This window comes from Erpetoichthys calabaricus, chromosome 18, assembly GCF_900747795.2.
Source record: "Erpetoichthys calabaricus chromosome 18, fErpCal1.3, whole genome shotgun sequence".
Taxonomy (NCBI): Eukaryota; Metazoa; Chordata; class Cladistia; order Polypteriformes; family Polypteridae; genus Erpetoichthys; species Erpetoichthys calabaricus.
The window spans coordinates 34,492,570-34,518,003 of NC_041411.2; the positions used below are offsets into that span (position 1 = coordinate 34,492,570).

Genomic DNA, 25,434 nt, shown 5'->3' on the forward strand with positions numbered 1-25,434 from the left:
GTTGTGCAAATTCACACCTCACAAGAACTCACTCAAAGTTCAGTTCACACAGATTAAAATGAATAAATTCATGTTCATAGTTGACCATTTCAATTTTGAACGAGTTCGTGTTCAGTTCATTTTGTATTTTTTAAGGAGTGAGGGTAACCCCAGTTGATTCTGGGGTTTGTCAGGGGTGTGTTTTTGCTCCTACTCTGTTCAATGCTTGTATGGACTGGGTGTTGGGCAAGGTTTTGGGGTCCAGCAGCTGTGGGGCAGCTGTTGATGAAGAAAGATTCATGGATCTTGACTTTGCTGACGATACTGTGATATTCGCGAAGTCAATGGTGGCTCTGATCGGGGAGCTCGAGAGACTGAGCGAGGAGTCTGAGTGTCTGGGCTTGCGAGTGTCCTGGATAAAAACCCAGATCCAGGCCATTAATGACCTCTTGGGCACAGCCATCAACAGTGTGTCTGTCTGCATAGAGAGTGTAGACCTTATCAAGAGATTTACTTACTTCGGCAGTGGCATTCATGTCTCTGGTGACTCTTCCTGTGAAGTCAGTAGATGGATTGGGAGAGCATGGGGGGTCATGAGGTCACTGGAAAGGGGTTCTATTCAATAAGGGCGCGCACAAAAAGGCGAGCTTCAAAAGAGCGACCTCAATTGGGTGCGGCGAATAAAGGCAAACGCAACAAAATTATTACAGAAAATTTATTAAATAAAGGCAATGATTGAACGTATAAAAAGGCGAAAGCAAGAATATTAAAACATTCGCTCAATTGAGGTCGCCCTTTTGAAGCTCGCCTTTTTGTGCGCGCCCTTACTGAAGGATACCCTGGAAAGGGGTGTGTGGCACTCCCGATATCTATGCAAAAGGACGAAGGTCCAAGTCTTTAGAGTCTTGTTGCTTCCTCTCTTGCTATATGGTTGCGAGACATGGACTCTATCCAGTGACCTGAGATGAAGACTGGACTCCTTTGGTACTGTGTCTCGTTGGAGAATCCTTGGGTACCGTTGGTTTGACTTTGTGTTGAATGAGCGATTGCTCATGGAGTCCCGAATGAGGCACATCACCTGCATTGTGAGGGAGCGTCAGTTACAGCACTACGGCCATGTGGCGTGTTTCTCTGATGGTGATCCAGCTCATAAGATCCTCATTGTTGGGAACCCAAGTGGCTGGACCAGGCCAAGGGGTCGCCCACGTAACACCTGGCTGCGGCAGATAGAGGGTCATTTCCGAAGGGTAGGACTGGACTGCGTGTCTGCCTGGGGGGTTGCCAACCGGGATACCGAGCTGTTTCGACGTGTAGTGGGTGCGGCAACGCAATGTACCAGTGCATGCTCCCCAACTTGACTTGACTTGAGAGTAAATGACCTATGAGTTTACTTTTTTCAGCTTTGCATGCTTTATTAGGCTATTACAGTGTTCCTGAATACAATACAATAATTATAAAGAATTTTTTATTTAAATACACTTTATTGAGTTCTACCCAGCAACAAACATGTATAACCATCTATGCTAATATCCTGCCGGCCAAAAAAGAAATTAAATAGATGCAAGTATACATATAAATGACTGCTCTATTTCCAACCATGTGATACAAATGGTGACTGCTGAACCAGCATGTAGGTGAACTAACCTTTTACGCTGCCAGTCAAAATTCGTGTCACATATTGCATGTCCAACGGGGAAAAACAAAGTGGCATCACGAAGTGCAACATTTTCCTAAAAGCGAAAGCGGAGCTTCACCGCGTGCTCGTGTCAGCCGGGGTGCAGCTTAAGCACAAGCAGGCAGACACAGATGGTGCCTATTTGATTTTATGTTATTTTTTCTGAATACAAATAAATGGCGAAAATTTTGTACAAAATAAATATTCGTAAAAATCCACTATTTGTGCTTATCCGAATACTGTATTCAGATTCGCCATCACCCCTACATTACAGGGTAAGGCAAAAATTTAATCTGGACCTAAACCAGATCCAGAATGTCACATAAAACTGAACTAGCTCACGTTCAAGTTCTTCACTTGCAAATACTTTACATTAAGTTCACCGTTCTTAGAAAAATTAGCTTGTTCAATGAACGCGCTCTTTTGAACGAGTTCATGCACAACACTGCTTCCAGGTATTGTTCACACCCCAGTGCAGGTTCTGTAAATATTATATCTGATACCAACTGACACAGACATGCATGAGGTTCTTCTTACCCACAGCAAATACTTTGACCTCCTGGCTACGCAGCTTTTGCAGTGGAGACTGCACATCATCCTGGGATTTTCCATCTGTGATAAGAATAGCAATCTGAAACAAAGTTGTCCACGGTTTAGTCTTTTGGCCAGTATGCCTTCTCCGTTTTAACTGGATAACATAATACATTGAGCTAGAAAGCGTATTGCTATTGCGCATAACAATTTGTGTATGAGACACACTCTGACCAGCTGATTGCAAGGCTTGCCATAAAGCAAATTTGTCTGCTCTCTTACTAAATGTGACGTTTCTTCTACCTATGTAACCCTTCTCCTTCACCATACACAACATCACCAGGTGACAGATTTCTGAAGTTACACTTTTCAGGGATGGGGGTACAGACTTCTCACCTTGGGGGTATTGCGGCGGGTCACTGTTGGGGCAAAAAAATTATCTGAGATGTATTTGAGTCCACCTCCAGTACGTGTGTTCCCTCCTTTGTACTGCAGGTTGCGGACAGCAGATATCACTTCTGTGCCATTCCGGTGGGCTGTTAGAGTGAACTCAACCCTGCAATATGACCACAAGACAAACTGATTTTCAAAGAGGAAAGAAAATCATAGAATCCCAACCTCTCAGCAAAGTAAATTCTACTAAACAAAAGATGAAAAGGCATTATCCCCTAGGTTTTGTGCAGGAAAATCATGGGTTGACTACATGCCATGGATGCCCTTTCTGTATTAGAGACAGTTCAGGGCACTCAACAAGTTTAGATTTCATTCAAGCCAGAAAGCAAAACCTTTGACAGTGTCCCATCCAGCCTGAAGTTCCATTAAATAAGACATGAGGCCATACTAAAGTGAGAACCAATCAAGGCAGGTATTTACAGTAGAAACCTATCAGAAACTCCAATAGCACCTTCAACCAGAAGATTCAAATATACTTAAGATTGGCATATTTAAATCACAGTTTCTCCCAATCCAGCTAAGAATTAATGGCAGATATTATTCCTGAACCACCTCATCAACATCCAAAACCCACCCTTCCTCCCTTATACCATCAACCTAACATGACACTCTCTACATATAGACATTCTGAAAACATAACATTTACCTGGAGTCATCACTGTACTGCACAGCTCCAAAACGGACCCCAGTGGTGCTCACTGCATTTTCAAATGGGGACACAATCCCTTCCATGAACTTCTTGATCTCCTGAAAGTTGTTACGACCAATACTAGAAGAGCCGTCGACCAGGAACACAATATCAGCTGCTGCCACATTCTCACATGTGCCTGTCACAGAAGGGGAGGACAGCCAAGTGAGGCGTCAGTGAATTTAAACTCTACGAAGTAGATTTCTTGAACTGCTACACTTTATAGCTGGGACGTCAACACAGGACACATGTGAGATGGGAGAAAGGTGCCCATATTACTGGAGATTCTGTATAGGTGCAAATATCAGGGTATAGGACATAGATAGATAGATAGATAGATAGATAGATAGATAGATAGATAGATAGATAGATAGATAGATAGATAGATAGATAGATAGATAGATAGATAGATAGATAGATAGATAGATAGATATGAAAGATAAATAGATAGATAGATAGATAGATAGATAGATAGATAGAGAGATAGATAGAGAGATAGATAGATAGATAGAGAGATAGATAGATAGATACTTTATTAATCCCAAGGGGAAATTCACATTTTTCAATATTTGGATTAATTGGGTCTTACCCATGGCGACACATTCTTCTATTTTGAATGGCTCTTCACAAGCCCATACAATTATGAATTAGGGTTCAGCACAGAAGAGTTGTCTGCCTTTATTAGTGGCATTAGATAAACTTAATTTAGTATTGTGTTTGCTACCTATGCGGTCCCTTAGTGAAGAGGTAGTTGTGTCCACAGAAGGAACACAATTATTACTGGAGGATCTTCTAAGAGTGTCGTGGAGAATGACTATCTGCATTAGAGAGGGGCCTACAAAGGCATCTATGGGAAGAATGGGACCTAGACATCATTTATATATGGAAGTCCATCATTTATGGAACTCCCATAAGGGTAGGCCTTGATTGATTATTATGGGTAATACAAATAGGCCTCAATGCCAGTAGCTGCCTGTATCCTGGGGCCCACAAAAATGAAGGCTGATATCTGCGTATACTTTTTGAGGGTAATCAACATTGTCCGACAGTTGAGATTTAATGTGGAATTACTTTTGCTTGTAAGAGATGTTAAACATTTCAAAAGGACCATACCTTGTGCTTCAGCCTGTAGGAGGAGACAGCCCAGCAGTGTGGCAGACAATAGAATGCAGGCATTCATCTTCACAACCTGAACAAATGCATGCACACGTTGGATTATTTGACATTCAGTGACCCAGTAACACATAAAGAATCTGAATTTGACACCCCTGTTCTAGATACAGTTCAAATTCATGACTGATGAGAGATAAGTAACACTAGGAGATGTCACCAGCCTCCAGCATGAGGTGCTTTATTTGTATTACACGACGGCTTTTACCTTCTCTAATCTACACAGCACACTTGTGGACTTGTCTGAGAAATTTCTACAGCCACTGAAGCAACTTCTCACAAATGTACTTTTATTTGATAAAGTTTGGCATCCTGACATGTCCTTACAGGAAGAAACCTGGCAAACCCATATTTTGAAACTTACAGAATACAATTGAAAAAGGGAAGACCCACCCAGGAATATGTGACATCTCCAGAACCCCCGTCAAACAGCACTAAAGGTTGGAGGTGTGTGCATGAACCGCTGATGTAATGTAAGAGAGCACACCAAAGTGATGCAAAGCATAGCTTTTCAGTATAACACAGGAAAAAAACACAACAAAGCAGGGAGGAGTAGCAGACCTGGCATGATAGGCAAGGCACAGCTTTCCTAAGTTGACACAGAAATCACATTTACACTTCAGTCAGGAGATGTACAGTTTCAAAGCACATGCAGGTTAGGAACAGCTTACCTTACCTAACAGGTGGGCACAACACAACTCCAGCTCGATAAAAGTGTGGCAACATGGATGGGCTTCACAAATCAACACTAAAGAAATCCAGAAGTAGAAACAAAAAGTCAGAGTTTTAATAAATGTTGTGCAAGTAGAAAAGAACACACTTCTGGTCAAGATTTAACTCAACCATTAGAACTGTTATCGTCTTTAATAGCTTCATTATAGCAGCTTGCCATTACTAAGGAGGAATGCCCTGAAGATAACTTGAAATTTAAAAAAAAACGAAGAGTGTTCCTTGAAATACAAATTATCAGTAAGGCACAGCACACGCTTACCAGAGGCTGAATAGGCAAGCAGCGGCAGATTGCAGCATTTAGGAGTGATGCTAACAACCTGGGCACCCTGACAGACACGCCTGGCTGTCTCAGGAAGCAACAAACTGCCTGGTGTGCCTGGGGATGAGGGAGGAGAGGGGAGGCTGGTAAAGATTACAAGTAGACCTTGATTAGTCCTAAAGAAGTAAAAAGTCACCTCGTGTCTAAAACAGTCTCACTGGAGGAGCAGGGTCAGGTTAGTCCAGGAGGTAGGGAGATGGAGGAGGGGATATTTTTAACCATTTGAGAGAACTTTCTGAGCAAGTTTAAATTGCAAACTGATTACATACATTTTAAAGGCCTGAAATGTGGTCCCTTCGACAGAATGAAATGCAAACATAGTAGGTCAATTCAGCAGCATACCTTTGATATATACAGTATAGCATCTTTCACATTGACCACAAGATATAAAACTGATTATACATCATACTCTCAAACTCTCTTAATCTAATTCAGGGTCACGGGGAGCCAGAGTCTGTATTAGCAAGAAGTAGTCCTGGACAGGGCACACTCGTACACAAACTCACATGAGTGAGTTGCCAGTTAACCTAACTGGCATGTCCTCATGGATCTGGAATAAACCCCATAGAAACACTGGGAGAATGCATAAAGTCCACACAGACGACTACCCCGCACGTGATCGATCCAAGGATGTGAATCTGTGAGGCAGCAGTGCAAATCATTGAGCCGCCCAACAATAGATTTTTTTAAAAGCTCAAAAGGATAAATTACTATATTTATCCAAAAAACATGAAGCACACTAAAAGTATAAAACATAGCACAAGCAGTAAACCAGCACAGTGTGTGGTGCCTTTAATGAGTACTAGTGGGAATAATGAATGTAAACTGTATTCATTAATTTGTTTTTGGGACACTTATTCCAACACAAGGAGTAAATAAGGCAAAGGACTACCTGGCAGCATTCAGCAGAACGCAGGAACCAACTCACAATGGCAATGGTTAACTCACATACATTTCAAATTATTTGCTCTGGATTAACTTAGAGTCACTAACTGATCTGGAGAAAGCTCATGTGAACATACAGAAAGTGTACACACTTAGCACAGTCAGGCTCCAGGCTGGGACTAGAATTCAGGGTTCTGGAGCTCTAAATCAACAGACCTAACATCTACCACAAACTAAAATATATAAGGATAGACCAAAAAGTAAGGGCAATTTGAAAATTACATTGTTAGCACAATGTGGAGAAGGTGACACAGTACAACATGTTCGTGATGGCTTATGGGTAGATCACACACGTGCAGCTCAGTGCTCTGCCATTAGTCTTGTTGAGGCCAAGGTCAAGTGAACATGGATGCTCCACTACAGGATTGCATCATTGATGAACAATGCATTGTTGTGAAATTTATTTGGGCAGTGGGAGTGAAACCTGCTGAAATTCCCCAAAGGATGATGGCTCATGCAGATCTGTAAACTGTTTGAGTACCCATCTTCTGCAAACTTCATGGTACCCCAAGTCAACAGGCACTATGGCACATGCAGATTTATATCCGATATCCAAAGGTGCAGCACACAGCAGACAACATAATCCATTGGTCTTCTCTGATGAAGACATTCACCATGTTGATGTGGTCTTGTGTGTGCTTGATGTTCATGGTCGACCAGATCGTGCTTTGTTGATTAAACCTATTCTACCCAGTTTAACCCTTTCTACCCATTCATAAACGTTTTATTGAGTCCTGCTGATTTCACTTCCATACTGAGCCAAAATCCTTCAGTGAATTTGAGCAGGTTTCACTCCTTCTGTCTCAACATTGGTGCAACCTCGAAGCAGAACATTCATTTGATCATGCCCATGTCCATTTGACCTTGGCTTTGACTAGAATAATGGTAAAGTGCTGTACTGTGCTTGTTCAAACTACCCATCAGCCATTGCAAACTTGTTGTATTCTGTTGGCTTCTATTCACTGCAGTTACTTGGTAATTTCAAATTGCCTTTACTTTTGATTTAGTCTTCTATAACATCCAATATGTTTTCAAACCTACTTACAGTGACTGATTGAGAAGTAAGAACGTACACTGCCAGCAACACCAAGTGCAAGGCAGAAACCAGCCCTGGATAGGGCGGAAAAAACTGAAAAGAAATCATTCTTTGGGGGCACAGAGAAAAATATAATTGACTGAGTATTTCATAAAAGAAGGAATATGATTAATAAATCAGTACACATTTAATGGATTATAGCAACACACCACCCTACAGTTCCCAAATTAATCTAACAAAGACTAAAATAAAGCACCACCACTTAGAAAAGTTGAGTACATTCAATCTCTAAACGCGAGTGCAGACAAAGCTAAATTACAGTAGAGAGAAATCAAACAGTGAGTTGCCACAAATTAAATGGGAGAATGCTACTTTTTAAAACTCCATGGATGTAAGGTGTATTTTCAGCTTGGATTTCAATGAGGAGCTTGTGAGGACACAGGACATTCTAAATGTCTTATTCTTAGTTATTTTCAAACAGTGCCGACTTCCAATAGTAACATCTGCAGGAATTCTCTGCCCTGGGAGTGTTGTACATTAATGATTTATGATGAATGAGCCTGCCACTCATGTTAGCAACTGGTTCTGAGAGCATTACAATGACGTGCTTACCATGCCTAAAGTAAATGTTGATACACCTTGATCTGTCTCTGGACTTGTTTTATTCTGTAACCTCTGACTTGTAGCTAGAAGACATAGTTTTATGCCTTCTGAATATGTGGATTTTGACAGATTTTAAACTGGAATACAATTTAAGAGTGCAGGTGAAACAGCATATTTGCCTTACATTAAGAGCAACCAATATAACTTCTTAATCCTTACTTAACTCTGCATTGTCCCTGCTTACCATGCATTATGCAGGAAACTTTATAAAACACCTTCTTCATATTTATTTTGTTCTTTGTTAGTGACACTACATTGGCCCACCATTGTTGTGCACTTAAGTGTGAAATGCAATAGGCTGATGCCCTATCCAGCTTGCCATCTTGTCTTGTATCAAATATTACCAGCATAGTCAATGGCTCCCCAAGACCCTGAATTGGACACATGGATTAGAAAATCATGGATGGATGGATGGATGGAACAAGCAGCTCCATGTTTACTTTTCTTGTCCACCACAACAGATCACTTAGCTCTTAGTCAAGTTTACTTAAAATCACTACCTCCATACCTAATTCATTCTTAATTAACAAAAGTGTTGAGTTAGAGAGATGCAAGCAAGAAAAATAAATCTTATACACACACTTTACTTGCAAAATCAACAAAATTTCATATAGTCTACTGGAGCAAGCTGCCTAGTCATTAATGATACCTTCAGGGTTTGTTGTTAAAAAGGGTTAAAGCCTACTCTGCTAAGTTCTCTAAGACCTCCTGGTACTTTTCTCAAATTTCCCCTTAGCCCTCATTGTTTCATGTCCACCAGACTGTGCATCACTCAAGATGTGTCTGTCTGTCTGTGGATTTCTCTTTCACCTCCTTTCAAACTGCATCACTCAGTTAACTTACAATGAGGCCTAGTTATTGGGTTTCATACCTGCACTCTTAAAAATGGTGGATCCTTAATGGCACTTTTAATGGCTTGTGTGGTTCCGCATTGACCCACTGATTGACAAAGACCCATTTCATTCTGGGAAGGGCTCTTTGCGAAAGAAGTTGGTTCTTTGGTCTTTGAAAAGAATCCTAAAATGTGGACAAAACAGAAACTGTAGCTGTGTCTTTTCCACAGCTTTCCCAAAATTGAGCCGCTACCGAGTTGGCAAGGTAGGATTCAGCATGAGTCAAACACATAACAAAAGAAATTGCTCAGTCCAATAAAGTTTGTTTTAAAAAAAAGGTTAGTGAAAATTAAAAAAAAAAATAGAGAAAAAAGTTATTACACACACAGAATGAAAGACAAAAAATGAAAAACTGTTAATTCTACAAACTTAGCTTTTCTTATTAAACTTCAGTTACTTACTATACTTTAAGGTTGCATTATTTCTCTATGGCAAAACTATGCAAGTTTTACTTATTAGATTCAGTACGCTCCATACGTATGGTACATTCAGTATGGTTAATATGATATGTCATGGGATGCGGTTTGAAAACTTTTGCCCTCCATGCCCTATCAACTGCAAGGCAGATCATAAATCTGGGACTAGTCTGAAGACAGAGGGGCAAAAAATAATTAGTATTTTTTTTTCTTTATTTCGCCTTATACAATTTCTTATATTAGGAATTTGTTAGTTTTTTGCATAACCCTTGGGGTTAGAGCGCAGGGTCTGCCATTGTATAGCGCCCCTGGAGCGATTGCAGGTTAAGGGTCTTGCTCAAGGGCCCAGCAGAGTAGGATCTCTTTTGGCAGTGAAGGGGATTCGAATCGGCAACCTTCTGGATACCAGCACAGATCCTTAGCCTCAGAGCCACCACTCCGCCCTTTCCATTCCACTTCAGTTTAGCTTATGGGGGATATAATAGAATCTCCCATAGACTATGCCTTAAAATATAGGTTAAGAAAACACTTCTGTCAATTTAACATAACCTAACTAACTAACAAATGGCTCTTACAGAAATCTTTAATGAAAGTCAACTACGTAGTAGGCCACTAACAGATCAAGAAAACCTGAACTTAGCCTGCATTGGGACCCATTGGTATTTCACAAATCTGTTATCATCTATTCATGGTTATTTATGAAGACCCTAACCCTAAATAAACAAAGAATCTATTTGGATCCGTCACGTTAATGTTTTTTTTGGGGGAGGGGACCAAAACTGGTTCCTCGATGGCATTGCTCTGAAGAACCACTTTTGTACTTGTCACGTATGTGTGCATGGGAGGCAGCTAATAGGACCAAAAGAAGGTAATTCCACACTAAGCCAGGGGTGGCTGGGTGCAGTAAACCTCTCTCTTTCTTATTCCTGCAGACCAAACACGGGAAATTCTGCCCTGACCTAATGACATCGGTTCCTGTTCTGCCCTGATGATGTTGCTTCCTGCTCCGGCCTTGATGACATAACTTCCAGTTCCGTCCTCAATGACATCACTCTCGCCAACCTGCCTTAAATACCTGTCAACTTCTGCTTGTGAACTCAGTTCTGTTTTGGACTCAACCTGTACACAACTGTACTACCAATTTTCACTACTTTGCAGCCTTTTTCAAGTATACGGGTGGCTGCCCCAAACCTTTTCCTGTGTCAAGGTGTTTCCTTTCACACACCTTTATTTTTACGAGTTTAGCTGACTTTGTATTGGCCTATCGCTCTACCTAACCTTTCTTCATTGTGATTCATGGCCAGGGCACTCCAGATTGCCACAGGTCTGCCTTTAACTCCAGGCCCTGTCTCTGTTTTGATGTGGTTCTCCGCCTCACTGTACCTGGCAAAACTCCTGTACACTGCATAAAGACACACAAACACAAGGAAGCAGAAATATATTTTCCTTCATTAGTAGCGTGAATCACTACATGCTAACCACTAGCAATTTGCTGTGGCACAGAAACAGACACGGTGAAACCACGTGTGGTTTACCATCAGCAAGCCTGGCTCCCTCATCCTAACCTTAACTATACCTCTAACCTGGAATTACAAGCTTCTGATATCTTGTCATTCATTTCCCCTAGAGACAGAATCTGGCCCCAGCTGCTTCAAAAAGATTTCATTCCTGAGACATGCAACTTCAACAAAGCATCAAGCGGAAAAGGACAAAACCTTTTAACACGGTGCCTGCGGCAAAGGCTCCAATTACTCTTACGCTTGATTTATTTTATTTTGCAAAAGGTGGGTCTGTAAAGTAGCCAGCACCACAGTTTGAAGCAGTTTTAATGAATAAGCCTAACAAAATTTTTAAAATCCTCGACACACAAAAGGTAACAGTCAATAGTAAGTGGACATTTACAGCTGATTTGATCTCCATAAATTGGGAAGAAGTCTCATCTCTCTTTCAATAGGAAAGTATTAATAAAGACTTCAAAACCCTCAGAATGTTTAAACCAGGGGTCTCCAACTCCAGTCCTGGAGTGCTACTATGGCTGCAAGTTTTCATTCTAACCCTTTTCTTAATTAGTGACCAGTTTTTGCTGCTAATTAACTATTTCCCTTTATTTTAATTGTCTATTCTTGAGACTCCGACTGTTGAATTGATTCTTTTTTCTTTAAACGGCGCCTAAACATAAATTTGATATGAAGTGAGCCAACAGATGATCAACTAAGTTGGGGCCTCAAACTCCAACCAACTTCACTTCATTCAGTTTCTTAATTTGAAGCCAATTCTCTTTGCTAATTAAACCTGCTATTTAACTCCATGGCGCTCATTCTGCCATAGCAGACATTTCCATTTTCTTTTTTAAGACCGCTGTCAAAATGTTTTGTGGACCTGAGTAGATCAACATTACTGAGGCCTTCACCTTTCTTTATTTTCAGTTATTGTGTGATGGACGCAGGTTGTTGTTTATGTGTTGGTTCATTTTGTGCCTTAATATTGTTTGGTTGCTAATTAAGCAAAAAAGAAATAATTCAGGGGCCTGAGTCTTAAGTTGTGCATCAATGTAAAATTAAGGCAAAGAGTTAATTAGCAGCAAAATCTGGTCACTAATTAAGAAAAGGATTAGAATGAATGCAGTGGGTCGGTGCCGTGCTCGGGATTGGTTCCTGCCTTGCGCCCTGTGTTGGCTGGGATTGGCTCCAGCTGACCCCCGTGACCCTGTGTTCGGATTCAGTGGGTTGGAAAATGGATGGATGGATGGATTAGAATGAAAACCTGCAGCAACAGTAGCTCCCCAGGACTGGAGTTGGAGACCCCTGGTTTGTATGTTTACTACTGTATATAAACAGGGTGGTTCAGTGGTGACTTCAGCTCCATAAGCTTGATTCTCATGCTGTGTGTGATTTCATTTTTCTCCAGGTACTCCACCTTTCTTAAGGCATCTCCAAAGATGTGCATGTCAAGTTAATTTGTGACTCTAAACCGGTCCGTTAAATGGTCTGAATCTATATGTACTGGTCTGGCATCCTATAGTGAACCTGCTGCTACTGGGAAAAAGCTCAATCCAAAGCGACTCTGAATTGGAGTACAGACGTTCGAGTATGAGTAAGAACATTAAACTGCTCCTCTGCATATTCAGTTTGGTACTGCATGGTGCCAGTAGCAAAAAAGTGCAAAGCAAAGACCAAACTTGTTTGAGGAGAAAGTGTTTGGCAGGTCATGCTCAAACAAAATCACATACACATGTGGGCAACAGAGTCAAGAGCTGGGAAATCCTGTCTAGGCAGAGGGCTCTGTTGAAAATGAAGGTGGGAAAAGTGGGTGCCCATAGGAGAATCTCTTTTTGGTTTCCAAAAGAAGCACCACCATGAAGATTCCAGAAATAACCTTTATTTATTTAGATATGTATCAGGTTCCATAAACAACCATTAATAGATGATAAGAGATTAGTGAAATCTTTACTTATCTAGCTAATGTTTTTATCCAAAGTGACTTCCAAAATTTATGACACAATTGGTATACATTTTCTTTTGGTTTTCCGATTGGAGCACAAGGCAGGTCAAGTGACATGCTAAGGGTATCGGCAGCAGGATTTGCACCTACAACCTCGGGGGTTGAAGTCCAAAGCCTTAAACTGCACCACACTATAACAAGGGGTTTGTGATAATAAAAGGACATTAACATGGGCCGTGTTCAGGTGTATTTGACCTGTTAGGTATCCTGCTAGGTAGCCCACTATCCATTCAGGCTTCCTGTTTTGTCCACATCCAACATCCAAAGAATCAATCTCATATGCAAAGAACTACACTGTCCTTGGTCAGGCAATGTCTCAATGAGTAATCACACAACCCAGTAAAGTGCCATTACAAAGCAAATTTTTTTAAGAGTAATAGGAGAAGCCCCGTGCAAACACAAGAAGAACATTCAACCTCCGTGCACAAAGCACCTCTGACCTAGGCTGGTGATGTTTGCTCCAGCTGTGTGACATTTTTGAAATGCAATTTTGATCGCAACAAAGCATTAAATGTTCTTAGAAGTCCTTAAATTTAACGTGATTAATCTCATTGAAAGTAATGTTTAGAACGTTTCACATTTCTCTTCGGGGTAAATTGAAACGCTTAATGACGCTTAACGAAAGACTTTGAAAATGAGAAAAATTGCATTTTTTTTCTGTTTTACAAATTATTAAACTATTTTTGAAATTAATGAAGCTATTGCTTTCCAGTTATGAGTTTTATGATTATATTTTTCGCAAGAAAAATGCCCCCCCCCCCCTCGTCTTCCCCGTTCAAAGGAATACAGTAACGATGACATCATTACGTAAATCGAATACATATATTCACGTTTAATATTTCTCTTCATGTAAATATTAACGTTAAAACGTTCACGTATAAGGTAGGCATCGAAGCGTATAGTCTAACTAATAAAGGCTTAAATTATATTTGGTCATTTCTCTATCTCTCTTTTTCTAGCAGAATGAAAACTGGCACTAATAAGATTTCCTTTGGGAGAAATTAAGCGAGTGCAATTTCTGTGCTCTTCTTCGCTCTCTTTTTCTGTGTCCCTCTGCGGATTGCAGAAGCGCGATTTCTGTAACTTTATAACAAAGCCAACACTGTTTCCATTTCTCTGCGAGAATGTATCAAAGTGCCGTGTGTGCAGCTAGTGTGAAGTCGCCCCCGCCACCCTGTCTTCCTAGCCCACCGTCAAGTCACTGGAGTGATAAGGAAAGCTCGTTACCTTAACGGAGTGGTTGCGTCCGATGCGGTGACCGCTGTCTTATTTAGCATGACCCTCTCCTCCTCCTCCAGGTTACGAGGTATAGCGACCCCCCCGCCCCGAGCACGCACAGCTTTCTCCTTCTTAGTTTCTCTCTCTCTCTCTGGAGTTCTACGAACTTTATTTTTTCTCTCGAGAAAGTAGTTTGTTCAGCTGTAAACTCAGGTCGTGTGCCGCCATCCCCGGCCCCCACCTTTCTGATCTCTTCTAGCCTCCCGCCTCCTGCCAAGAGCATCCAATGAGAGCGCAGTGCGCCTCCGCCCTCTACAGACAGGTAGAAAGGGGCATCCTCGCCTGGGGCAACGGCCACGCGCTAAATGCCCACAAGCGGGACACACGATAGTTAATCTGCTCTGATGCGCAGAACATTGCACTCCTTGTGACACAGCATCTGTTTTTTGGGTGTCAGATCTTTACTGCCGTCCTAAGTAAGTCTCACGTTCCAAGAGAGCTGGGTTTCACATATCTAAAATCTTTGCAAATTACAGATAGTAGTTATCTTTCATGAGAGCGGCATCCATACGTTTCTGGTACTTGTAATTTGGCCCTCTGCACATTCCTTAGTTTTGCTCAGCCCTCCATACATAATTTTTTTTTTTATCCTTTCCATCATGAAGACTGATTAGAGTTTGTGCATATGAGGGACAGGGGGAAGAAAGGGAAAGAGGTAATGTATTATGTGCAATGCTTTTGTATGGAGTAGACTGCTTTATTATTCACAATGCCGAGTGGAGTGGGAAAGGGGGTGTTGGTGGTGGTGCTTGGGAATCTCCTATTGTTGTTACTATGGAGTGTTCTGGGTAAAAGTGCAGGGCAATTCGGCCATTGTGCTCTCATGTTTGGGAACTGTCAGTTTAGGAGTGTAGATGAATGTCATCTCTGAAACGTAACTCAAACAGATGACACACCACTCTGCCATCATCAGATCCATCCATCTATTTGGTGGAGGTCTGGCATCCACTTCTTGGCAGGGGAGGATGACATTACGTCTATCTGTACCGAGGCATTTAGTCATTTACACATCTATTAACAGAAAATACTGTGGCTACACTTTCAGCCATTCAACTTTTCAAAGTTATAATAAACATCATGAAGAAAATCAGTGAAAGGTCAGGTCTGATCAATAATTTACTTTTAAACATTTACTTCTCAATTAAGGTTGAGAACAAATGCCAAAAGAAAGGGGGTTTAAAGTTATTACATTTCGTTGGTGTGGTGGGCTCAAGCACATGTAATGAATTAATAATATTACCAGAAGGTAGAAGAAGATGGGCAACTAACCACAACATAAGTACCCTTCACCTACTCTGGACAATACTTCTAATGATTATTAAAGGAGAGTCCAGAAGTCCACTTTGGAAGAGCACCTATTTTAGGGCACAGTCTGGTATGATATAATAATGTACCATCATATTTGGAACAGAGTTACAGCATCTCAATTTCTCATGCTTTTTCCTGTCTCTAGATTCATTTCTTTTTTTCTCCTAGTCTTATGTATTCTTTTGCTTATTTCTTTTAATCTAACAAACCTAAGCAGCTCATTTTGGTTTAGGTTAATGCACACAGTAATATATAATGGTCTCCATGTGATTGCCTGATTGTAATGTATACCTCTCCTTATCACTCCATGCACATCCAGCAGGATTATACACCTGCAACTATCTCATAAAGAAGGATCATGACATTTTAGATATATTAAGTTAAAACTAATCGGATTAAGCGGGCTTGAGAATGTTATCTTTAAAAGGCATACAGTGACCTCCTTTCATTTTGCCCCTCCAGGAGAGAAGAGTGTATAAAGAAAAATTACAGAGCTCCCACAGATGTTGTCAAGATGTCCATCTGGAATTTGTGGCTCAATAATGCCACAGCAGCTCATCCGCCAACCTCCTAGCTCTTTAACTCCCACTCAGGGACCCTCCTGCCCCTTTCATTATAATCATTTGAGGAAAATCTCAGTATGCCACCAGTGCTGCAGTCCTTTTCTGCTCTGTTAACCGCTTTGTAAGCACATTGAGAGAGTTTATTATGGAAGCCTCCGTATGAGAAAAACTGGGAAAGGACTGATGTCACACCATGACCATATGAAGATCTAGTATCAAAAGGCTGATGATTTCACATCTAAGATTAAATGCTCTGCTCATGTCCAACCTACTATAGAAGGACTCACAAATCACTCTAGGAACTGGTCGATATAAGCCAAGTTAGCTACCATATTATTGTAGGAGGTACCTTTCTTGTGCTGCACCCAAGATTTGCCTCTAACATGTCACAGTAGGGAGATGGCATTCACACATCAAGTACAAGATGAGACTATGGTAACTAAACTTCACTCATGTTTCTTCTACTAGAGGACAGCTCCTATCTTTTTTGCCTCTATATTTTTCCTATGTAGGACAAGTTGGGTTTCTTTGTGTTTCTTTTAAGTTCTGGAACACTGCTCATCAACTAGCATTGAGGCATGCTACTCATCCAAATGGAATGGTCCCGTTATCCGCATAGATGAGTCTTGGCTTCCCCAAATGGTCCTGCTTGCCAAACTCTCTGATGAATCCCAACCTCAAGGTGGACCGAAAAAATGCTGGAAGGACTACATGAAGCATTCTCCCAAGGTCTGCTCCATTCCACATATGTAGCATGACACACATTAATTGAATGAGTCTATCACTTTGAACAATAATGAACGCATCAACTAGAGGAAAAGAGAATGGCAGGACTTCACCATCAGAATCAACTGACTGCACCTGGGGGGCAATTCTCTTGCCCATCATGCCTCTGGGTCTTCCTTTTCAAAATTGTCCTGCATACACAAAGGATAGGGAGTGACGGAGATGGACAACTGGATGGACAGCATCATCGTCGGATCGACGGACAGCCATGACTGACTGAATGACTGACTGAAAATTAGAATGAAATAATAAGAAAATAAAAGCCATGGGTTAAGGCAATCCCCAAAATAATGTAATATTCTCAAACACGTTTAATCCAATCAGGAGTTGCTTTGAGGCCAATGTCTGTCCCGGCAGTATCAGACGTAAGGTGAGGAACGGTCCTGGACAGAGTGCCAGTCTATCTCTGTGCCCACTCACGTTCACACCCACACTCTCTGTCAGAATGGGCCAGCTGAGAGTCACCAGATAACTTAATTTGTACAATTTTGGAGTTTTGGAGGTAACCAGAGAAAACCTCTATGCAGGCAAAGGAAGCATGTACCAATCCCTTAAATAGTTTTGGCAAGATAAAATGGAAGTGGGTGCAATTTCCAGCACCATATTCAAAAGACATAGACTATTCTCAAATGAAGTTAACATGGTGACATTCAATTTTGCCCCGCCAAACCTGAACAAGATACAAAATTCCATTCTCCCTAAAGTCTATGTTGGTGTACAGCTACCACTTCTCTTGACATCTGAGATAAGAGATAAGACTTTCTACGATGATAGACCCTGAAGGCCTAGGGTTAAAAATCAAGTGTGTTTGATCAGGCATGTGATGCTGGCGAGTTTGTACATGTCCTAATGGTCAGTGTACACTTAATCGGGATGCTGAAAATAATACTAAAGGTTAAGTGGTGCACCCTGCATTCTCATTACTGCAAGTAAACCCAGATATCTGTATTACACTGCATTCTAAGTCAAATCCATACGTTCAACAAAGTCATCCTGGAGCCCATCAAACAAACTGAAATTACACAATGTGACATTCAGACATATATTAATTTATACGGGTTCGGGAAATTGGTCTTTTTCATTACTGAGTGTTCCAAACAACTCTCTTACTGATAAATGATTGACCATGAAACTCCAGTCAATGCTCATGTAGACTTTTCTAAATGGTGCTTTCATCTCAAAAACCTTGGATATACAGTGGTGTGAAAAACTATTTGCCCCCTTCCTGATTTCTTATTCTTTTGCATGTTTGTCACACAAAATGTTTCTGATCATCAAACACATTTAACCATTAGTCAAATAGAACACAAGTAAACACAAAATGCAGTTTTTAAATGATGGTGTTTATTATTTAGGGAGAAAAAAAATCCAAACCTACATGGCCCTGTGTGAAAAAGTAATTGCCCCCTTGTTAAAAAATAACCTAACTGTGGTGTATCACACCTGAGTTCAATTTCCGTAGCCACCCCCAGGCCTGATTACTGCCACACCTGTTTCAATCAAGAAATCACTTAAATAGGAGCTGCCTGACACAGAGAAGTAGACCAAAAGCACCTCAAAAGCTAGACATCATGCCAAGATCCAAAGAAATTCAGGAACAAATGAGAACAGAAGTAATTGAGATCTATCAGTCTGGTAAAGGTTATAAAGCCATTTCTAAAGCTTTGGGACTCCAGCGAACCACAGTGAGAGCCATTATCCACAAATGGCAAAAACATGGAACAGTGGTGAACCTTCCCAGGAGTGGCCGGCCGACCAAAATTACCCCAAGAGCGCAGAGACGACTCATCCGAGAGGTCACAAAAGACCCCAGGACAACATCTAAAGAACTGCAGGCCTCACTTGCCTCAATTAAGGTCAGTGTTCACGACTCCACCATAAGAAAGAGACTGGGCAAAAACGGCCTGCATGGCAGATTTCCAAGACGCAAACCACTGTTAAGCAAAAAGAACATTAGGGCTCGTCTCAATTTTGCTAAGAAACATCTCAATGATTGCCAAGACTTTTGGGAAAATACCTTGTGGACTGATGAGACAAAAGTTGAACTTTTTGGAAGGCAAATGTCCCGTTACATCTGGCGTAAAAGGAACACAGCATTTCAGAAAAAGAACATCATACCAACAGTAAAATATGGTGGTGGTAGTGTGATGGCCTGGGGTTGTTTTGCTGTTTCAGGACCTGGAAGGCTTGCTGTGATAGATGGAACCATGAATTCTACTGTCTACCAAAAAATCCTGAAGGAGAATGTCCGGCCATCTGTTCGTCAACTCAAGCTGAAGCGATCTTGGGTGCTGCAACAGGACAATGACCCAAAACACACCAGCAAATCCACCTCTGAATGTCTGAAGAAAAACAAACTGAAGACTTTGGAGTGGCCTAGTCAAAGTCCTGACCTGAATCCAATTGAGATGCTATGGCATGACCTTAAAAAGGCGGTTCATGCTAGAAAACCCTCAAATAAAGCTGAATTACAACAATTTTGCAAAGATGAGTGGGCCAAAATTCCTCCAGAGCGCTGTAAAAGACTCATTGCAAGTTATCGCAAACGCTTGATTGCAGTTATTGCTGCTAAGGGTGGCCCAACCAGTTATTAGGTTCAGGGGGCAATTACTTTTTCACACAGGGCCATGTAGGTTTGGATTTTTTTTTCTCCCTAAATAATAAAAACCACCATTTACAAACTGCATTTTGTGTTTACTTGTGTTATATTTGACTAATGGTTAAATGTGTTTGATGATCAGAAACATTTTGTGTGACAAACATGCAAAAGAATAAGAAATCAGGAAGGGGGCAAATAGTTTTTCACACCACTGTATGTATGACTTCCTGCCTAGGTTACTTTCTAAATTAGCATTGATTTACTAATAAATACAAGTTGTCGAAATATGAAAGAGAATGATTTCTTAACTGATCCAGAGCTGGGACATGTACTCTGGACATTGTTACAAACTCGGAGGAGATCAGGTGTGGCTGAAAATGCATGGGTGGGCTACCTGTGAAAATGCTTGACAAAGTAATCAAAGTTATCCAATCTGTATGTTTCTCTTTATATTAGGACCAACTAGACTTGCCACTATTGCATGATATAGAAGTTCATCTTGATATTTACTGGTCATTTCTATCATCCAAACTTTATGTAAATGTCCATTTAGGTATGTGAATATCATTTCATGTGACCTTCAAAACTGCTCTCCATATCTCACAACCTAGAAGTAACTATTATAATCACATACTGAGAAGATCAAATCACTTAAATCCATCCATCTATGTTATCCAACCTGATTATTCAGTTTAGTATCGGGGTGCCAGAACCTCATTTCAGTTGCACTGAGAACAAGGTGGAAGCCAATCCTTAATGGGATATCATTCCATTGAAGATCACTTTTGCTAACACTGTCAATTTAGGTAGCGGTCAGGTCGAGTTGGGAAGCATGTACCAATACAGCACATTGCTGCACCCACCACATGACAGAACAGCTCAGGATCCCGGTTGGCAACCCCCCAGGCAGACATGTTTCCCAGTCTCACACTCTGGAAATGACCATCTATCTGCTGCAGCCAGGTGTTACGTGGGTGTCCCTATGGCCTGGTCCAGCCACTTGGGTCTTCAATGATGAGGATCCTACGAGCTTGATCACCCTCAGGGAATTGCGTCACATGGCCGTAGTTCCGTAACTGACACTCCCTCACAATGCAGGTAATGTGCCACATTTGGGACTCCGTGAGCAACCGCTCATTCGACACAAAGTCAAACCAGTGGTACCGAAGGATTCTCCAAAAATACACAGTACTGAAGGAGTCCAGTCTTCGTCTCAGGTCACTGGATAGCGTCTATGTCTCGCAACCCTATAGCAAGACAGGAAGCACCAGGACTCTAAAGACTTGGACCTTCATTCTTTTGAATAGATATCAAAGATTGCTTGCAATGCCAGGAGGACAGTCTTACCACCAGCCTGGAGAAGTTCACCCTGGTGACCACAGATCCCCGGAGCCTTCCCTACCATCAGCTGGTTCATGACTTGTGCAATCTCAGTGTGACTGGGTGGTTCACAGCTAATTGGAGGATCAGCCTGAATAACTGTGGACACAGAGATATCCAAGGTCCTAGCCAGAGGACCAGCTTTAAACAGCTGCTCAAAGTAGCCAGCCCAGCAGGTCACAACTGGCAGTTTAGAAAAGGCAGTTAACCTAACTTGTATATCTTTGGGATGTGGGAGGAAAACCAGTAAACCTGTTAGAAAACCCACATAATCAATGGAAAATCATGCAAACTTCACATTTACTATGCCTGGGCTAGGGTTCGAAAATAACAGTCTGGAACTGTGAGACAGCCAGGCGATTTCTGTTAGGGAAGCTGGAATTACTATTACTGTTCTTTTAAAAGGCTCTTCAGTGAATACAAGCTGAAAGAACATTACAATGGTAGAAGTGCAGAACAGTAGCAGGCATGGACACAATCATTCATTTTTTATATAAATACATATATCAAATTAAATGAACAATAAAGAAGATATATACACTCTAGAAATGAAGCATAGATGTTTGACAAACAGGGATAGTTCAATTAGTTTGTCATGCTTATCTGTTTAGCTTATAGCTACATTGTCCTAATACCTCATCCATATTTGTTTTAAAAGTTGTTAAGGTTTCCACTCAAGTATGTGAGTTGGTGGCTGCAGCTAACTGTCAAAACTCCAGAACACTCAGGAGCTCCACTAAATAGCCAATCAAATTGCATTTATGTGTCACATGAGTTACACAGCACACACTCCAGGAAAGTTCTTACCATGACACATATCACTATATAACACTCCTAGTACACGGCATGCCCACTCAATAGCCGTCACTACTCCACGGTAAGATAGTCCACCCACAATCCTAACCTTACTCATAATGTGAGGATATTTATGAGAACAACTTTTGAGGTGCACCAGGAAGTGGGAAAGTCAGCAAACTTAGATGGCAACCAATGAAAAGAGATTGGGGGTGTGGCCTAGAGATGCTTTGACCTACAAAAAATGGCTTAAACACTTTGTGTTTGCTATTCACAAGAAGCATCTGCTGTATGAAGCATGCCTTGCAAAAAAAGAAATCTGGGCAGATGATCGAGAATTACTGATTTAATACAAAGAGTTATAAAGTAATTTCAAATAGTTTAGATATTTATCAGTCCACAAGTAGAAAAACTGTGTATAAATAGATGATTTAGTACAGTGGCTACTCTCATCAGAAGTGGGTGCCCAGCCAAGATAACTCAAAAGATACAACATAGACTACTTAATGAGATAAAAAAGAACTATAGCATTTACGGCTAAAGAACGGAAGGAATCATTGGAACAGGTCTTCATCCCTATTCATGAGTCACCCATACCTAAAACATTGAACAGGTATGGTGTGCATGGCAGGAGACCAAAGAGGAAGCCTCTGCTCTCAAAAAGAAAACAATGCTGCACACCTGAAGTTTGGCAAAGATCATCTTGCACTCTGTAATACCACTGGGAGAATGTTTTGTGGGCTAATGAAATAAATGTTGAATTGTTTAGAAATACAATGCAGCAGTGCTTATGACGTAAAAAGTGCGTTGCATCACAACATGAAAACACCATCCCAACAGTGAAGTATGGTGAATGGATTATTATAAGTTGGAGCTTCTTTGTTGCCTGGGGGCTTAGACAGCTTGCCATCAAGGTATCCTTCAGGATAATGTCAGGGTACCTTTCTGCCAGCTGAAGCTCAGTAGAAGTTGGGTGATACCACAGATCAACAAACCCAAACATTGAAGTAAATCTACAGGATTGCTTCTAAAAAAGAAAATCCATCTTTTAGGGTAGCTCAGAGTCCAGACTTTATCCCCAATGGAGATGCTATGGAAAAACATCTTAAGGATATGGCTGAGCTGAAGCGGATCTGTAATGAAGAATGGTCCAAAGTTCCTTGTGAATTTTGTGCATGCCTTATTTCAGCTAACAGACGGACATGTTTGAGGTTATTGCTGCCAAAGGAGCTTCGACCAGTTATTAAATCCAATGGTTCACTTACTTTTTCCACAGCACATTGCGAATTATGGGTTTGTTCAATAAAGACTTGAAAGATTATCCTTGTTTTTATGTTATTAGAGTAAGTGTATTGTGTTTGTCTATGCTTATGACTTATGATCAGGTTTTATGACCAATTAATGTAGAAAACTTGGTAATTCAAAAAGATCCAAAGGAATATTTTTATTGCAACTCTATCTGTCTATCTATCTATCAATCATATCTTTCTATCTCCTAGAAGAGTGTACTGTTCTGCAGAAATTAAAGTAGTAAAAATCTCTAATTTAACATATTGTTAAATGTTTATAGCAAACTCAACTTTTTTACATTTTCATTAATCCACTTGATGCAATTTCTTATCTAGAAAAATATTTCTTTTCAGAGTATGTAAAATTGTGTGTGTCTCTGGCACCTCTAGCCTGTTTCCAGGTTGCTTGAGCAGGCCCTTAAAGTGTTCTAAGCACATCTTTGCTTATCATGATTAGTTGTCTTAAACACAACAAAATGGGTGTGAGGCCTCCTATAAAGACCATAACTAGCAGGTCCAATGAGACTCAACTCAAATGCAGCTAGCTTCAAAGCTGTTAACTACAGGCAGCCTAGCAGACTCCTAAATATTGTGAGCTGGCAAAATAATAAGAAATGTCCTAAAACATATAAAAAGGTCACACAAGAGGAGGGATGACGATAAACCTTCAGCTTGTGTACAAAAGGGCAAACAAAGAATATTTATAAATAAATAAGTTATTATCAAACAATGGAAAACATAAGAAAAAGCTCAAATAAGCAAAAATAGGTAAAGGAGTTGCCTAAAAGGCAATCCAAATTCAAACAAGTCCAAATCACAAATACTGTATAGACGGCGTAATCCTTAAACAGAATCAGGAAAGTCACAAAAACTAGTACATCTAACAAAATAAGAATACTTACAAATACTCCAAACACATGCACAGTTATTTCCTAATCTGAGCTTACTCAGCTCTGGTCTTAAATAGCTGGAGTGAAGGCTCAGATGGAGTAAAGTCAGAGTGGCCCCGCCTCCTGGGGCTCCAGCCAAAAAACACAAGGAATGGAAGCACAGTTAAAGGGACAATGCTCACTTATGAACATAATAGAAAATCCATAAAAATATGAAAAAGAATCTTTCAAAAACAACAGAAAAACTAAGTACACATAAATGCAGATTCTTACTTAGCATTGCTCATATGCATGCACATGCAGCCTGAACCTTTCAGTTCCACTTTGAGGTTTGAAGATTACAGCTCCTTTAAAGTGACCCATTAGTTGATTTTTTTTTTTTTAACACAATTTAAAGAGTGCATGGACTTGAATGTCTTGACATTTTCAAGTTCATCATCTCGTTCTCTGTCCCTCACACTTACTTAATCACACTCCCACCCTTTGCATGACATCTCTTCTCCATCCCCCAGGTCTATGTGGCCCCAGCAAAATTTCCATGGAAAAATACCATTTGGGGATATTGATGTTTCTTCTTCCTTGAAACCAATACTTCTGATATGATTACTAAAAAGTAGTGGTGAGTGAAATGATTTGTGCAAAATTCAATTTGCAGTGAAATCTGGGTTTTGACTGTGATGGACTGGTGTCCTGCCCAGGGTTTGTTCCTGCCGTGTGCCCCTATGCTGGCTGGGATAGGATCCAGCAACCCCACGACCCTGTTCAGGACTAAACGGGTTATAAACTGACTGACCAACTTGGGTTTTAACTTTACAAAGCAATTCGCAAGATAAATGGCATTTCAAAAACAGCAAAAAATTGCTGCAAAGTAGTGGTGAGTGGTGAGATTAGCGCAAAATTGAATTTGTAGCGAAGCTAGGGTTTTCACTCTGGAAAAGAATTTGCAAAATAAATGGTGTTTTGCAACCAGCAAAATTCATGTCACCAGCAATGGGTGTTTTTCTTCTCAATTGCAACCTTTTTCTCCATTTGCAAAAGGATGAAACAGTTTATTCTGGTGAGGGGGTCGCAGATAGAGAGCACGCATTTGCAAGCACCACCAGAAAGTCTCTGGAATTTGATCACGACTTGGACAAATTTAGGGAGTTGAGGTAAGTGAACATGGAATGATGCTACCTCTGACCTGGGGTGCGTGAGGCAGAAGCAGCGGTGTGAATGGGAAGGCAGGTAACCCACAAGGCCAATGAGAGTGTGTGGAAGTGTAATTGGTGGCTCGAATTTATTTTTGTGTCAAGACCTGAATGGGTTTTTGCAATTTAGAAGTTGATTTTGTTTTTGTTATTTTTCTTTTTTTGGATCCCAGGAAATAGGAGCTGTTTTGAGAAATTCGTAAATTTCAAGATCGTCCGATATTGCCATTTTGTCGCTACTATGGCATTTTTCCTTGCTTTCTACCTCAAACTTCTTTAAAACATTTTAACGTTTCACGTTTCAGAAAGTGCGAAATCACACGTTAAACCGATTTTACATATAATTTTATGAAAC

General features: G+C 40.7%; 1 protein-coding gene across 5 annotated transcripts in view; it reads right to left on the reverse strand.

Annotated features, from left to right (window-relative positions):
• col7a1 (collagen, type VII, alpha 1) overlaps positions 1–5,272 on the reverse strand; it is a 173,119-nt gene extending 167,847 nt beyond the window's left edge. For 2 of the 5 annotated variants that reach the window (XR_007933886.1, XR_007933887.1), the window contains exons 1-5: positions 5,168–5,272; positions 4,440–4,515; positions 3,285–3,465; positions 2,582–2,741; positions 2,192–2,285 (exon numbers count right to left, since the gene is read on the reverse strand). Coding sequence is in view for 3 of the 5 variants with exons in the window: in XM_051921176.1 (XP_051777136.1) it covers positions 2,192–2,285; positions 2,582–2,741; positions 3,285–3,465; positions 4,440–4,506 (502 nt within the window). In the remaining 2 variants the exon portion in view is untranslated. The remainder of the gene's footprint in view (positions 1–2,191; positions 2,286–2,581; positions 2,742–3,284; positions 3,466–4,439; positions 4,516–5,167) is intronic. The other 3 variants (XM_028824171.2, XM_051921177.1, XM_051921176.1) reach the window with 2 other exon arrangements.
• Between the last annotated feature and the right edge of the window lie 20,162 nt (positions 5,273–25,434).